Source organism: Leucoraja erinacea, chromosome 4 (genome assembly GCF_028641065.1).
Source record: "Leucoraja erinacea ecotype New England chromosome 4, Leri_hhj_1, whole genome shotgun sequence".
NCBI lineage: Eukaryota > Metazoa > Chordata > Chondrichthyes > Rajiformes > Rajidae > Leucoraja > Leucoraja erinaceus.
In genome coordinates, this window is record NC_073380.1 from 66,390,420 (window position 1) to 66,406,404 (window position 15,985).

Sequence of the window (15,985 nt, forward strand, 5' to 3'; positions counted from 1 at the left end):
CTCCTTAGCATTTTTGGAGCAGAGATATTATTCTCAGTGTATTGATTTATTAATCAATCAGAAATTCTGAAACCGTTTACCTGCTTACCATTGCATTCTTGTTTGTGGCAGCATGATGTCTGCAAATTAATGACCTTATGATGGTGACTATAGTTGATAAGTGCTTTGTAACTATAAGGCCTCTCGAAAATATTGAAAGGCATGTGAATGGAAGAATATAAATGCAAGGATTTATTTTTTGTGTCATAGTATCCATTTCTGATGCACTAAGTAATGGGTTTGACATCTCAGTTTTCTTTAGAATACTGTAACTGGAATAATTAAAAAAAATATATCACTATTGCATATATGATCATAATAATTGGAGGCAGTAAAAGATCACTCGGCCCACTCGCGTTTTCTCCAACATTATTCAGATCATTCTTGATCCTAATATAACCTCAACTCTCCCTGAATTAATTCAAGCTTCAAGAATTTCCCATGAAATGAAATATCTTTATCGTCAACATCTTGTATTTCTATTAAGTCTACACCAACTCGTATAAACTCCAGCAGACACAAGCCTGCTCTCTTAAACCTCTCCACATAAGTCTGTCTATTCCGGGTATTAGTCTAATAAACTTATCTGACGCATTTCCAATATATTAACATCTTCCTTAAGTAAGGAGACCAATGCTGCACACAATTCTCCAGTTATGGTCTCATTATTTTCCTTTATAGTTGGAGCATAGCTCCCTTAGCTATAAATGACAATATTTTGTTATCTCTCTACTTAGTTGCTGTATTCGCCCACTAGCCGTTTCTGAATCACACTATACAATCTTTTGCCATTTAGATACTGTGTTTTAAAAAAAATCGAATACATTAAATCTAATTTTTCAGAAAAGATTTATTGTGGCAATGAAAGTTTATGATGTTTTTAACCAAGTTTGTGATGCTTTTAGCCAAACCAGTACTCGGTGACACTTGTTCTCGGTCCTCCAAGGCCTACTGAATCTCCCGGTTGCGAACTCAACTTCCCATTCCAATACCGACCTTTCTGTCTTGGGCCTCCTCCATTGCCAGACTGAGGGCACACGCAAACTAGAAGAACAGCACCTCCTGTTTCCTTTGGGTAGCTTACAACCCAATGACTGAACATAATATTCTCCAATTTTAAGAAACTACAAACCCCCTCCCCCTCTCTTCTGCCCCCACACATCACCCTTCCTTCCCCCTCCCACTCTCCCCCTTGAGTCACACCTGGACTCGGTCCTACCTCTCACCTTCCCGTCTCCTTACACCTAGATTCCTTCCTCCAGTTTCAAAATTAGCAACTCTTCAATCCTTTTGGCTCTCTCCTTTCCTTTCATCCCTAGCCTTTGTCCAACTACCTGCCCCCCCCAACCCCCCCCCCCCCCCATATCACCATTATCAACCGGTTACCTGCCAGGTTTTGTCCTACCCCTCCTGTCTTCCAGCTTTCTTATCCCCCCCCCCCCCCCCCTGCTTTCTTACCCCGGCCTGAAGAAGGGTCCCGACCCAAAATGTCACCTATCCATGTTGTCCAGAGATGTTGCCTGACCCGCTCAGTTACTTCAGAACTGACAGAAATTATAACATAGCATAAAATTTTCCTTCGAGCTTTCTGAATGCAGTCCCTACTGGCAAAACATGATGATTGAGTTTGGCTTCAGTTTTCTCATGAATCTTTGCAACAAACCAGTAAAGTGTTTTATATTTTTTTTTAAACTAATCCGATGACAAGTCATAGTGAGCGCAAAAACCCAGATCAGGTAATTAGAAAACAAATCTGTTAACTTTCTGCCATGTGCATTATTTTTAATTGTGTTCAAATGCCGTGGAGCGGTGGAAAAAAACGGGGATAATGAGCAAAGAAGGATAAAAAGGATTGTAAGGGATTGGAAATTGCAACATACATACATACCAGACTTTTGTTAATTTACACCCAGAATAACGTTGGCAGTTTTGGACACCATAATTTAAAGATGTATTGATCTTCGAGGGAGTGCAATAAGGATGTACCATAAAGACCACTGTATTTTATTTCATAAAGCAAAGTTGCACACAGTGTTGTACTTCCAGAAATTCAAAGGATTATTTGATGCTTTGCATGAAGATATTTTTAACAATAGTAGGGGGGTCAAGGAAAGAGCGTTCACGTTGCGGCCCTGTTTCCACCAATCTTTCCACCACCATGCACAAGAAGCACAAAAAGCGCAAAATACCATTGTATGCAGATGCCGAGACGTGTGCCCAGCTCTGGCTGAACAATTTCTAATCTTGTGACATGGACTCGATTAGTAGGAATTGGTGTAGTAGAAATATTAACTATTATCTTGGATAATGGTCTATTGTTTGAAAGTTAGGGATGTCTTTCAGAGGAAGATGAGTAAAGCTTCTCCTCCCAAACGATGATAGAGATTAATTGGGTATATTTGCTGAGAAATTGGATGGCAAAGTGCTTATGTTTTATGTTTTGAGTTCAGCCTTGTAGATCATCCTTGCAAACATTTCGCTGTGAAATTTTCCTGATCATAAAATGGTAATTGTGCCTGACTGTTAATAATATCACTGGTCACACACCAATGTTACTGCCCATACCACCACACATGGGAGCCAAAGTTCCACACTGAGTGTTGTGGAGCATTCTCTGTAGAACCAGGAGCATTTGGACTGGTATTCTTCCTTTTATTGCTCTATAAAGGAACAGTCTATAAACACTGAGAGACTTAAATGGCAGCTTTGAAACTTACTACTCAGATATATTACAATTTAATTGGACTTAGGATAGCCTTGGATCTTAATGATTTCTGTTCTTGACCTAATTGGGGGTGGAGGGGGCTAAATATCTTATCCTCATTTCCACGTACCTGGTTTTATCTGACCAAGAGTCACACATTTCTAGCTCTATCCTGTGGTGAGTTTCTAGGCAAAATACTGCTGTGATTTTTGGAATGATCCATGTTATAATTTAGAAAAAAGTGCTTTGATGATCCAAGAGTTCCGTACAGTATATTCTAGGAAAGATGCCACCACTGGAACCAGCTATGGCTCGTGTTTGAGCTACAAACCCTTCCAGAGAAATTGGAGTCAAAAAACAAACTGATATTTATTTATTATTAGTTTTTGTTTGCCAAAATTCTGTGGAAAATGTTACAGTAGAGGTACAAAGAACAACAGTCCTACAGTGATGCCATCCTTTCCAGAACTAATTTAATGAGGGAAAGTAAGTCATATATCCATGGGTGGTAAAACTATGTCATGTTACGAGTGGCAGGTCCACATTACCTCAGCTTGGTAAAATAAAAATTTACTACTATAATAACACATTTCTTAACTTTAATGCACTGTGCAGCATTTGCCTAATTTGCAATATATTATGCTCCTTAAAATTGATTCTCACCCATTTACATTTGTGCCTGATATGTAATAGACCTCACTTATTTTGCAAAGTTATATAACTCTGTAATGTTTCTCTTCTAAATACTTGAGCAAATCCAACACATGCCTACACACCAATACAATACCACAGTAATAAAGGTAGACTTTTAAAGCTTTTAAACTCAACATTTCATCCTTTTTTATTGAGTGATATTTGTTATAGTAAGCATTCCAATATTTTATTTGTGGTGCACAATCTTTTATCACCAGAATTACAGACACAAACAACACTTTATAGTTTTGAATCACAAACTCCTTGAAACACTGGCAGTCAATGAAAATATTATTTTAGCAAACTTGCCATAAACCATGTTTTTGATTATATATATATATATATATATATATATTATAAATATATATATATATATATATTCACAATGTTATATAACTCTGTAATATTTCACAAAGTTATATATAATAATGTTTCTCTTATATATAATATAATATAGATATATACATATACATGTATGTATACGTATACATGTATGTATACATGTATGTATACATGTATGTATATGTGTGTGCATATATATGTATTTGAGCTGCTTACCATGGTGGTTTATTTGTACATTTAATTGTGAATTATTCTTCTGCTACTCAGCAAATTGGGTACCATAGCAGCATGCATATACAGAAGATTATAGAACATGTAGTTTGATGTGGGTCATCATAGAATTCTAATGTAATGCTTGCACTTCCTTGGGCTGCCACAATCCATTCAATACAATGTGTAAACCAAGCAGAGTTAAGGTCCTATCCCACTTTCCTGAGTTACTCACGAACTTTCCCGAGTTTTCTCCTTGATTCGAACTCGGGTAATGTCGGTAACGAGCTCGTAGGAGTCCGTATATGTTTTGTAGCGGCTCGTAATGCCAGCCGTAGGAAATCGGGGCATCGGGTAAGTCGGGACATTTTTTCAACATGTTGAGAAATGTCCACGAGTTTAAAAAAAAATAGCCCTGAGTACCTACGAACGGCTATTACCGTAATTCTCAGAGTTCGAATCAAGGGAAACACTCGGGAGAGTTCGTGAGTAACTCGGGAAAGTGGGACAGGGCCTTTAAAGCTGACTCTTAGTGCAACATATTAAGTTGAATGGAGGGAGCTATGTTTCCACTTGAGTGAGATGTAAATTCTGCAATCTCTGCACAGATTACTGAGCAGGAGCTGATATGAATTATCTAGTTATCCTTTGTCACAAATAGGGACCGACTTGAGTTGGGGCTCTACATATTAAAGAGAACGGGGGGGGATGAAGAGCAAAGAAGGCTCCCAGCAAAGTGAGAGGGGTTTAGATGGGCTGGCTCCTGCTACTAGACACTTGAAGAAACACATGTTGTGCGGGCAACAGTGAGCTCTGACACTCTGAATCTTCAAGGAGGTGGTGACTGAGGGCTGCCGCTTGCTGCGTGCCGTTGCAACCACAGCGCCACATTGACTGGAAAGCCAATGTGGCGCTTTTTTTTCTACATTTTTCCTGTTTAGGTTTGTGTTCTCTTTGAGTAAAGAGCACAAGGCAGTGTATTCTCAAACATCACAGACATTGAAGGCTTCAAATGATGCAAGGGGATTGATCACAACCATATTCACTTGGAGGCACCATTGCACGTTATAGAAATCTGGAGCTCCATAGAGTTTCCCTGTCAATATGTGCATTCTGACCGTGCATACTGAAAATTACGACCAGAGCACCTAGCGCATTCTAATAGAGTCTTGCATGTCGCATTCATGTCATGTATCACTAGATTTCAGTCATCGTGCCATACCATTGGGGAAGCTGTTGGGAGACATGGTTTAACCACTGTTCACTTGACTGTTAACTAGAGACGGGTTGTGTGAAGAAAAGCAGTGTTCTTTTAATATCAGCCATGTAACCACCCATGACATTACATAGTTTTCGGTGTGGAGAATGCCTTGCAGGCACATTTCTACACCAGAGGGGTTTATTCAACTTATAATGGTTTGTTGCTCTCTACCCATAACTGCAGTTATCATCATAATTATAAAGCTGTCCCAGCCTATCTGACCTATCCATGCAGCTCAAGCTCGGGTAACATCCTGCTGAATCTCAATTGACCTCTTTCCAAGGTAATGACATCCTATAGCTAGATGACTGAAAATGCACATAGTACTCCGTGTGGTCTTACTAGAGATTTGTAGAGCTGCATTATAGGAGGCCATTTACAGCAGGCCATTTTTGGTTGCTTTTGTGGGGCAGACTTATCTTAACTCTCAGTGAAGAGCAAGCATCTCCCATGAGCAACACCCTAGGGTTTACCATGGATTGGAAACGTACTTGGAATAGACATATAATATGTGTGAATATAAAAGTATATCAGAGACTATTCCCAGCAAATCCTGAATCCTTAGTCCCTCAGGCATTTCTATCAGCTCCCAGGAATGTTAGCACTTTGATTGAATACTCCTCACTACATGGATGCATGCCTTTTCAACACAATTTAAAGCTATACTTCATCTAGGAATAAACAATCTTCTTAACTGACACCATTTTATCTATTATTCTGCCCAGTCCCTGCTGTGAAACCTGTGTACGAAGGGTGAAGTGTGTACTATCTACAAAAGATACTGTAGCAACTTACAGAGCACTCCCGCCTTTCCCATATACAAGGTCTGGGCTCAGAACACCATCCAACTCACAACCTCTTCTGCCATGGAATGACGCATTCCACTGCATCTTCCTTGTCACAGGGCCAATGAGCTGAAATGCTCTACCATATAGCATCACAGTGGGTTAAGAAGGCAGCTCCTCACCACCTTCGAAAGGAAATTAGGAATTATCATTATTTCTGAAGTGTCAGCAAAGTTAGCACCTCCAAAATAAACACAAAGAAATGCATATTCATTCTTCCACAGTTCCAATGCCTTGATCACTGTTCATCTCTGTATCCACTTAATAATGATTAGTTAATACAGGCCAAACCAATCAGCATTCTGAATTACATTATGCATACAAAATAGATGAAGAACATACAAATGCAAAATACTCTCCCTCATCGTGAATGTAGCTTGTGAACTCTGCTCCGGAAGTGCCATGTTAAGGGCCTGTCCCACTTTCCTGAGTTATTCACAAATTCTCCCGAGTTTTCAAACTCGCAGAATGTTCGTAACGAGTCGGTAGGAGGCCGTAGGAGTCTGTGGATATATTGCTGTTGCTCGTTATGCCAGCCGTAGGTACCCGGGGCTATTTTTTTACTCGTGGGCATTTTTCATTATGCTGAAAAAAATGTCCCAACTTACCTGATGCCCCGAGGACCTACGGCTGGCATAACGAGCTGCTACGATATATCCACGGACTCCAACGGCCTCCTACAGACTTGTTACGAACATTCTGCAAATATGAAAACTCGGTGAATAACTCAGGAGAATTTGTGAATAACTCAGGAAAGTGGGACAGGCCACTTATTTTCAGCTTATTTTCTGAGATCTTCGCCCCAAAGCTGGCCTGAGTGTGGCAGCGCCTACAGCAATGATACTCCACATCATTCTTATCTCTGCCAATGCTTGTACCACCACACCAGGTTTGCTGCTACTGATGGTGCCAGACTGTGTGGCCAGCTTTGGGCCTGAGGGAGGTTTGATGATGTGTCTGTGTGATGTGCCTGACACAGTTGACAAGCTAGCAGTGTGTGGAAGATGGGATGTGGGTTTGTGGCTCAAAGTAGAGCCAAGTGTGATCATTTAACAAAAAAAAGGGTTTTTAATAAACGGATCACCATGTGAGGCTGATACTGGAACTGAAGGCTTCACTGTATTAACATTAAACGTTTATCCCTGTCTTGGCTGTGTGTAAGCTCTCTAAGGTAAAAGTGGAATTAAGCTCTATAATGTTAAAATTTGAAGACTTTTACTTTATCATATTTAATTATTTTATTATTGCACTATGCCCAGCGTTTATCTTTGAATGGCGAGTTGTTCCTCCTGTCCCTACTAAAATTCTTCCATGGGCTATTTCTTGAATGACCACCATCTGGGTCTTCCTAATCTAAGATTAAGCCATGGGCTTCTTTATAATTTTCTAGTTCTTTTAACTTCACATAAAAGAGCGAGTGGGACTCGGATGAATACCTTAGTCAAAAGATATCATCTCCGACTGAGTTGCAATCCCACTGTGCTGCAACCATCCAGGATTTTACGTGTGGTTTTGGTAAAAAAAATAGTGATCAGATCAGGTTTTAATTTAAAGCTCCTGCATTAGGCAAGTCTCTGAAGTAGGCAAACAGAGTTGTATTAGAGCAGAAACATAAAATAACAGGCCTTGATACAAGGGGAAATTAATCCAGAAAATTCTGACTGCATCTTTGTTTTTAACCACCTTTTCGTGTGAACTTCAGTGTTTCATTTTGAAAGCACTTTTAACTTTAGTAACGTGCAGAAAGCTTGTGCTTTGTACTAAACTGAAATGCGTTGGTTAGGATTCACAAGATCTTATTTCTTAGTTGTTATGTTAGCTAAAAACATTGTATCAAATATTCTTCAAGTATAAGCATTTGTAGGCGTGCAGTAAGCCTCTTGGTTTCCATTCAAGAAACAGCTAATCGTGTAATCATTTAATGATTGTTATCAAGCACAATAAATATTTTTGCACAAAAAATGTTATTGATGAGATCTCTTGTATCTATATACAAAAATAGTTCAAACTGGACGTTCGCTGAATGAATTATTATTATTGTCACATGTACCTATGTACGATGAAATTCTTTGTTTTGCATACAACACACAATTGTGCAAAGAGTCACCATCTTTCAGCCACCTACAAGGTTACAGAAGTATTATTTTTGTTCACTGTAAAAGTCCTTTGAGAAATGAATTTCTTTCAATGTCCCTGGTCCCAGGTACAATGCTGAGTAGAATTGATGATTTGGAAATCACAATCATCGGAGCGTGGCTGGTTTAAGAATTGAATGAATATTACATAGTTGCAAGAGGGTGAAAAACAGGAAAAACCAGTAATGTAAAAGAAAAAGAGGAAGCTCTGCCAATGGAGAAAACAGGTAGTCGGGATTCGCCTGATTGAAGATTTAAGATACCAAATGCAGGCAACAGTTCCATTATAACATTAATTTTACTTGTTTAACATAATTTTAATCTTATTGATTATTATTTGGGGTGGTGATTGTTATTAGGGGTGAAGTTCTATTGAGACATAATTTATTTCTAATATTGATTTTTTTATTAACTTTGATGTTCCCACAGAGATCCAGTATTTGCAGAGCAGCGGTACATGCCGGGGTCATTCGCAATTATGATGGAGGTTACCTTGATATAATGCCAGTTGAGAACAAGCAGCGTTATTTTGGCACGTACCAGAATGGAATATTCTCCGAAAGGTTAGAACAATAATCTAAAGCAGCAGACTTATTCAGATGCCAAAGTTAAATTTTGAAACAAGAAAGCTTATTGAACCATTATTTGGTATGTGAAACAAACCGGCTGAAACAGTCTGTCCCATCCCAATGTTAGCAAAGCAATTAATGAATTCAGTGAAGGGTATGGTATGCAGAACTGCCTGGTTCCAGTAAGCTGATAAAACATATCCCCTTAAAAGCTGCTTACTATTCCATCACAACAAATATTGTTTTTATAACTCTTGTTTATAAAATGTCTGGACCTCATAGACAAACAGCAAATAGTTCAGAAGAATTTTGGGATTTATTAATAATAATAATAATAATAAAGATCCTGAGTATTAATGTTGGCCTGGTCCAGAATTTATTTAAATCTGCAGAGTTTATATTCTGATAAGAATTCCAAGACCTGCTGCACATAAAGCGATGCCGCATGTTGTTCAAGGACCTTAAACTCCTATGATCATTCTAAGCATGTGTTCATTATAATTAATTATGACAGATGAAGTATAAATTGCTCTATCTACAAAGAATATTCAAGAAAGGATTAAATTGTTAATATCATTGTAGATGTCCCTAGGAATCTACTTTGTTGTGACAGTGAAGATATACTTATTGAGAGGTTCTATCCAGTACAGTAGAAGTTTCTTGATGGGGATGGGGAGGGTGAAAGATCACTGACAGCACCATAAATACCCTCATTCTGATCAGTGTTTTTAAATCTTCCTTTCAGCATACCTGGCTGAGGTAGCTCATTTTGAAATAACTCCCTTTTACATAAATATATCAGCTTTGGTTATAAACAGCAGTGAACAGAATGTATTTTCAGGCTCTGCCCAAACCTTCCGAGCAGCAGAAACTGAGTCTTTCTCCATCAGTCACTATGATGAACTGCTGTCAACTATCTTCATTCTGTACCACAAATGCCACGTTCACACTTTTTATTTAGGACTAGCTCCAGGAAATGACAAGGGATGTGAATTCCCTCTGTGCAATGCACCATATGTACAATATTTTAGACACATTAGTCAAAAGCATTTTTTTTTTCAATACTTTTTATTAAAAAAAGTCAACCTCTTTAAGCAGCCAAAAACAAGATTATTCACGACTAAGAATAGGATGTTGTTTATTTGAAATCGATTATTGAAAGAGAGTATGTTCTAATATTTAAATTCATTTTTCCTTTTTAGCCTGAAAAATCCACCTGGAGCCAAAGCATTCAGAATATTTGCAATCATTTGATTCTGGTCAAAAGTAACCACGTTTAAGGCAGGACTTGGAAGAAGCAAAGAAAAGTGTTTCAACTATTTCCTGTGCAGGGTTTTTTTTCCGCTGTGTTAGGATATTGGCAGAAAGAATTCTATCCATTGCAAACCAAAAAAATCAGTACCATGTCATGAAAAAGAGTAATGCAGAAGGTTAAAATCGCATACACCATAATTACATTAATAATGGAACTGCCCCGTAAGCAAAATTTACAATTGTAAAACTGCGATTCTAACAGAATGCTGCTAACTCAATAACACAACCCAAAAAATGAAGGTGTTTTTCAAAGTGAAAACCATGATTAGGTTGAACTAATCTAATGCCTTGAGAATCTGGCAGTTATTCCTGCAGGCCAGGAAATAAATTGGTGATAATAATGTATTATTGGTAGAGTGATCAGCTTGTACAATCCATGTGAGAGATATTGCAACTCATTACATTCATATTTTGGCTGAACATTTAGCAGAGAAATTCTCACATCTTATCTCTACCAGAAGTAGAAATCGGTAGGTTCTAAATATTAGAGTGTCAACTGATTTGAGCCTTGAATAGGCAACGATGTCCTAATGTTTGCTTGGGCTCGTAATAAAGTCGTTATCAATTGAACAGCACTTGTCCCTTGCATGCCCTGTCCAGTTGACTTTGGGTCTTCCGCTGCATAACTAGTAGTTGTATACCTGTTCAAGCAAGTGGATTCAGAGTTTTTTTTCTTGTGTATTATTGATAATTGAAAGCTCAAGTTTGCCTCTTCATTTTATTCCCCCCCCCCTTCATTTTACCATCCACTCCTTCTAGATGACTATCTGCAGGATGTCTCAGTGTAGAAACAGATGATTTTTTGTTTGAGCTGCATTTTAATAATTGATTAGCATCTGCATGGATATGGCCTGAGGCCCCCTTTTTGAACAGGCCTCAGCAGTGTCTAAGGGGTTGTGTTCATGTTGTGACTTCATTTCACAACAGTCTCAAGCACAACTCCAATTATTTCCCTAAATGACAAAATAGAATGTATAAATCATGCTTTCACACACAGTTTTAAAGTAATTGAATCAATTCTCAAGAAAAAACATCATACTGTGGGGAAGGGTCTCAACCCAAAACGTCATCCCTTCCTTCTATCCAGAGATGCTGCCTTTCCCGCTGAGTTACTCCAGAATTTTGTGGCTATCTTTGGTGTAAACCAGCATCTGCAGCTCCTTCCTACACATACTGTGTGCATAGATGGGATACACAACAGAGATTATGAAGTGCCTTTGGAAAATAAGCTAGCAGATTTACATCCTGTTATTTGGTGTGAAACACGGTATAAAGATGTTTGATTCTATTTTTTAAAAATTATATTGCCTGCAGGTCACAAGCTGTTGAAAGTTATTTATGTTATTATCATGTTAAAATTGCCATTTGTACTTGTATCTTTTAAATGTTTTATGAAATCTGCCTTTCAAACAATACTGTCTGCCTTATGTATCTTTACTACCTCAGATACTTATTTGTAGTGTACGTGCTTAAACAGATTTTTTATTTAGTCAAATCTGCAAGGTTATTTTCTCATTTTTGAATTAAAGACCCTGTAAACAGTAAATATTGCACTGCTGTTATTTAATCTATTTTCCATTATTTGCACATGGAAAAGCATAGGGCGGCATGGTGGCGCAGTGGTAGAGTTGCTACCTTACAGCGCCAGAGACCCAGGTTTGATCCAGACTACGGGTGCTTGTCTGTACAGAGTTGGTACGTTCTCTCCGTGACCTGCGTGGGTTTTCTCCGAGATCTTCGATTTCCTCCCATGCTCCAAAGACATATAGGTTTATAGGTTAATTGGCTTGGTATAAATATAAATTGTCCGTAGTGTGTGTAGAATCGTGTTAATGTGCGGGGATTGCTGGTCGGTGCGGACTCGGTGGTCCAAAGGGCCTGGTTCCGCGCTATATCTATAAACTAAACTTAAACTAAAAAGAGGATTTTATTTACATTCCAAACAGTTCTCTCTACCTATCCATATCTTTTCAAAACTAAAAAGAATTAAAGTTTGAAAATTATTTTAAACAGGCTATTGTAATAAATGTATGAAAACTGCAATTTAAAAATACCTCTTTAAACATTTCTGATTTTAAATTATTTGGTGAGATAAAAAAAGAATGGATTATGTGTCCAGGTACCACCATGTCATTATGTAATTGTTGGATAACAGTTGTGGCATCTTTTCTACATCAATACAGAGTGTGAAAGGTTGTGTTAAATATTCAGATTTGCGTGTTGATCTGATGTTGGAACATTTAAAATGATATGTTAATATGCCTACTAGTGCTTTATAATAGCTGGTCTCAAAACTGATAAGCAGTTGTATCTGAATCTTGTACCCGATTTGTTAACAATCTTTATTAAAGTCATGAATTTTATAGCAGTTTGGGATTATTGAAAATATTTAGTGGAGTATTTGTATTGTTCTAATAATAAATCAATTATTGAGGCAAAAGTTGTTTTTAATTTCTACCGTTCTGCCATCAAGAAAAATGTGGTTGATTTATGCCCCTGTCCCACTTAGAAAACCTAAACGGAAACCTCTGGAGACTTTGCGCCCAACCCAAGGTTTCGTGCGGTTTTTGTCAGTCTCCCTAATGGTCGAAAGTGGTTTCCGCTTCTTCTATATTCCGGCAATTATTTTAAAAAATTCAAAACCGGCCGCGACTAAAAATAGGTTGCCGTTTTAAAAATCGGTAATTTATTAGTCAAAGCCGGTTGTGATGCTAGTTGACAGAGGTTGCAGGTAGCCTCCACTACCTGCAACCTCCAGCAACCACCTTCAACTAGCATCGGTTGCAGATGGTTGCCGGAGGTTGCAGGTAGTGGAAGGTAAGACCTTTTAAAACGGCAACCTATTTTTAGTCGCGGCCGGTTTACAATTTTTTGAAATAATTGCCGGAGGTTTCCGTTCAGGTTTTCTACGTGGGACAGGGACATTAATCTGCCACTGCCTCACAGCAACAGGCAGGTGAATGGATTTATCTTCTACAGGTGCACAACCTTTTATCCGAAAGCCTTGGGACCAGACACTTTTCGTAATTCAGAATTTGTCGGTCTTCGGAATGGAAATTTTTTAGCGTAGATTTTAATGGCTGGCTCAGTGGTAGAGTGTTCGGCTCATATCCGCAAGGTCGCGAGTTTGCGCCTTGATCCCGGCAGTTACTCGGTCGCGAGTTTGAGTCTTCAATGTCATTTTTTCTTGCAGAATAAATGTTTGTATGAAATGCAGTGTAGGAGAGGTGTACTGACTGTGTGGGCAGAACTTTGGAAGTGATTGCCCACCAGTCTAAAAAGCCGCAGTGTCTCCCTGTCCCTGGGATAGTAGGGGGCGATCAAACAGCACAATACCCCCCCCTCCCCCTCCAAACTCCAGAGGAATCCGCTCCCCGATGGGCCGCTACGGCGACAAGTGGCAGTTTGCCCACAGCCCGAGCTGTGCCACCCCAAGAACACCTTGCACACCATCAGCTTCTGCCCCTACGTGTTCCTCTGGAGTTGGAGCGGGGCTGGGCTGCAGTTGCTGCTGGCTGTGGGTCTCTGGGATCTCCGTGCTTGCAGTGGGCCTGGGGGTCGCTGTCCCGTTGGTTCTGACGTCTCCGGCCACCCCCCTGGACTGGAGCTGAGACTGGGAACTGTACCGCCCTTGCCCCCTCCCTCTGCAACTGCAAACAACCCCACTCTCCTGCAAGGGGGGTACAGTTCCCGGAGGATAGCAGGTGCCCGGAGACGTCAGGACCAACAGGAACCCGCTCCCCGATGGGCCCCTACGATGCCCCGAGCTGCGCCCCGTCATCCGCAACCCAGGTTCCTCTGTAGTTGGAGCAGGGCTGGGCTGGGCTGCTGTTGGCCGTGGGTCTCTGGGTTCTCAGTGCTTGCGGTGGGCTGATGGTCGACGTCCAATTGGTCCTGACGTCTCCGGTGACTGTACTGAACTGCTGCCATCGCCGACGTGAAAACAGTACAAAGCCCCCGCGCCGGTGCAATGAGCGGGGAGCTGGAGAGGGGAGGGATGGGGTCACACACATGGCTGGGAAGCAGAGGGGTGTAGGTGGGGTGAAACTGAAGGGAGCGACAATCTGCTGCTGCCTGCCCGCTGAGTTAAAAAGTTTTTTACTCAGCGGGCAGGTAGCAGCATATTGTCAATTATTAACCCACCCGCGCAATATACCCTCACCTTCTCTCTTATGGATGGGGATTTAGTTCCCCTTTCTTCGAGGACCGACCGGAGGTTCCACTGTCACCTCTGCGGGCCGCCCTCGGTGAACGTCCTGTCTCCCTGTCCCTGGAATAGTAGGGGGCGATCAAACAGCACAATACCCCCCTCCCCCTCCAACTCCAGAGGAATCCGCTCCCCGATGGGCCGCTATGGCGACAAGTGGCAGTTCGCCCACAGCCCGAGCTGCGCAACCCCAAGAACAAGACGTACCCCTTGCACACCATCAGCTTCTGCCCATACGTGTTCCTCTGGAGTTGGAACGGGGCTGGGCTGGAGTTGCTGATCTGGGATCTCCGTGCTTGCAGTGGGCCTGGGGGTCGGTGTTCCGTTGGTCCTGATGTCTCCGGTGACTGGCACTGTGCTGCTAGCATCGTGACGTGAAGACAGTACAAAGCCCCCGCGCCGGTGCAATGAGCGGGGAGCTGGCGAGGGGAGGGAAGGGGTCACACACATGGCCGGGAAGCAGAGGGGTGTAGGTGGGGTGAAACTGAAGGGAGCGACAATCTACTGCTGCCTGCACGCTGAGTTAAAAAGTTCCCACGCAAGACTCACGATACACTGTGTATCGTGAGTCTACCGTGGGAACTTTTTAACTCAGCTGGCAGGTAGCAGCATATTGTCAATTATTAACCCTCCCGCGCAATATACCCTCACCTTCTCTTTTATGAATGGGGATTTAGTTCCCCTTTCTTCGAGGACCGACCGGAGGTTCCGCTGTCACCTCTGCGGGCCGCCCTCGGTGAACGTTTTCAAGGACCTTTCTTCAAGGACCGAAAAAATGTCGCTATTCGGAGGTTTTCGTTATTTGGATCTTCGGATAAAAGGTTGTGCACCTGTACTGCCAATTAATTGTTGACTTTATTTAGAGGATGGATGCACCACGGGAAGCGACCGAGTGACCTAGGAACATTTATAAAAGCAATGAGGTGATTGGGACCTTATTACAAATCTAATAGGTGGATCAAAATCCCTACTCTGTGGCACATAGCTGAGTGAAACTATGCAGATACCGACTGACTGAATGGGTGCGCAACATGAACAGACTTGGAGTTGCAGGCAACCTAAGACGGTGTCTGTTTTTGACACTGCATACTGAGTGTGGAAACCTATTCACCTGGATGGCAACATAGCAATTGATTTCATTACTACCGTTGCAGGCAACCTAAACGTAGGGATCTGATTGCTGAAGTACATATTGAAAGCTGCAATATTTAGCATGTAAAATAACATCTGTGGAGTGCTTTCATTTTGCAGTCAATAATCTTGCATCGGGATTAGTTCATTTTTCCACAGATGATGCCTGATCTGCTAAAAAATCAGAGCACATTGTTTTTCAACATTTTGCTTTTGAGATTTGAATGATATTGTACCTGGTAAGATGTCCTTAGAAATTCAATGGCTGAGAAATTCCAAGAGCTTAGCTGCTATTTCTTGGATGTTGCAATATAGTTCAGTTTAGTTTAGAGCTCCAGCGCGGAACAGGGCCTTGGGCCCAGCGGGTCCGTGCTGACCAGTGATCCCCGCACATTAGCACTATCTTACACACAATAAGGACAACTTCCAATTATACCAAGCCAATTAACCAACAAACCTGTATGTATTTGTAGTGTGGGAGGAAACTGAAGCTCCCGAAGAAAACTCACGTAGGTCACGGGGAGAACGTACATTC

General features: G+C 40.9%; 1 protein-coding gene across 2 annotated transcripts in view; it reads left to right on the forward strand.

Annotated features, from left to right (window-relative positions):
- LOC129696520 (cysteine-rich secretory protein LCCL domain-containing 1-like) overlaps nt 1–12,552 on the forward strand; it is a 44,643-nt gene extending 32,091 nt beyond the window's left edge. For both annotated transcript variants that reach the window (XM_055634510.1, XM_055634511.1), the window contains 2 exons: nt 8,659–8,792; nt 10,001–12,552. In XM_055634510.1, the coding sequence (XP_055490485.1) occupies nt 8,659–8,792; nt 10,001–10,052 (186 nt within the window). In that variant the 3' untranslated portion in view covers nt 10,053–12,552. The remainder of the gene's footprint in view (nt 1–8,658; nt 8,793–10,000) is intronic.
- The last annotated feature ends 3,433 nt before the right edge of the window (nt 12,553–15,985 follow it).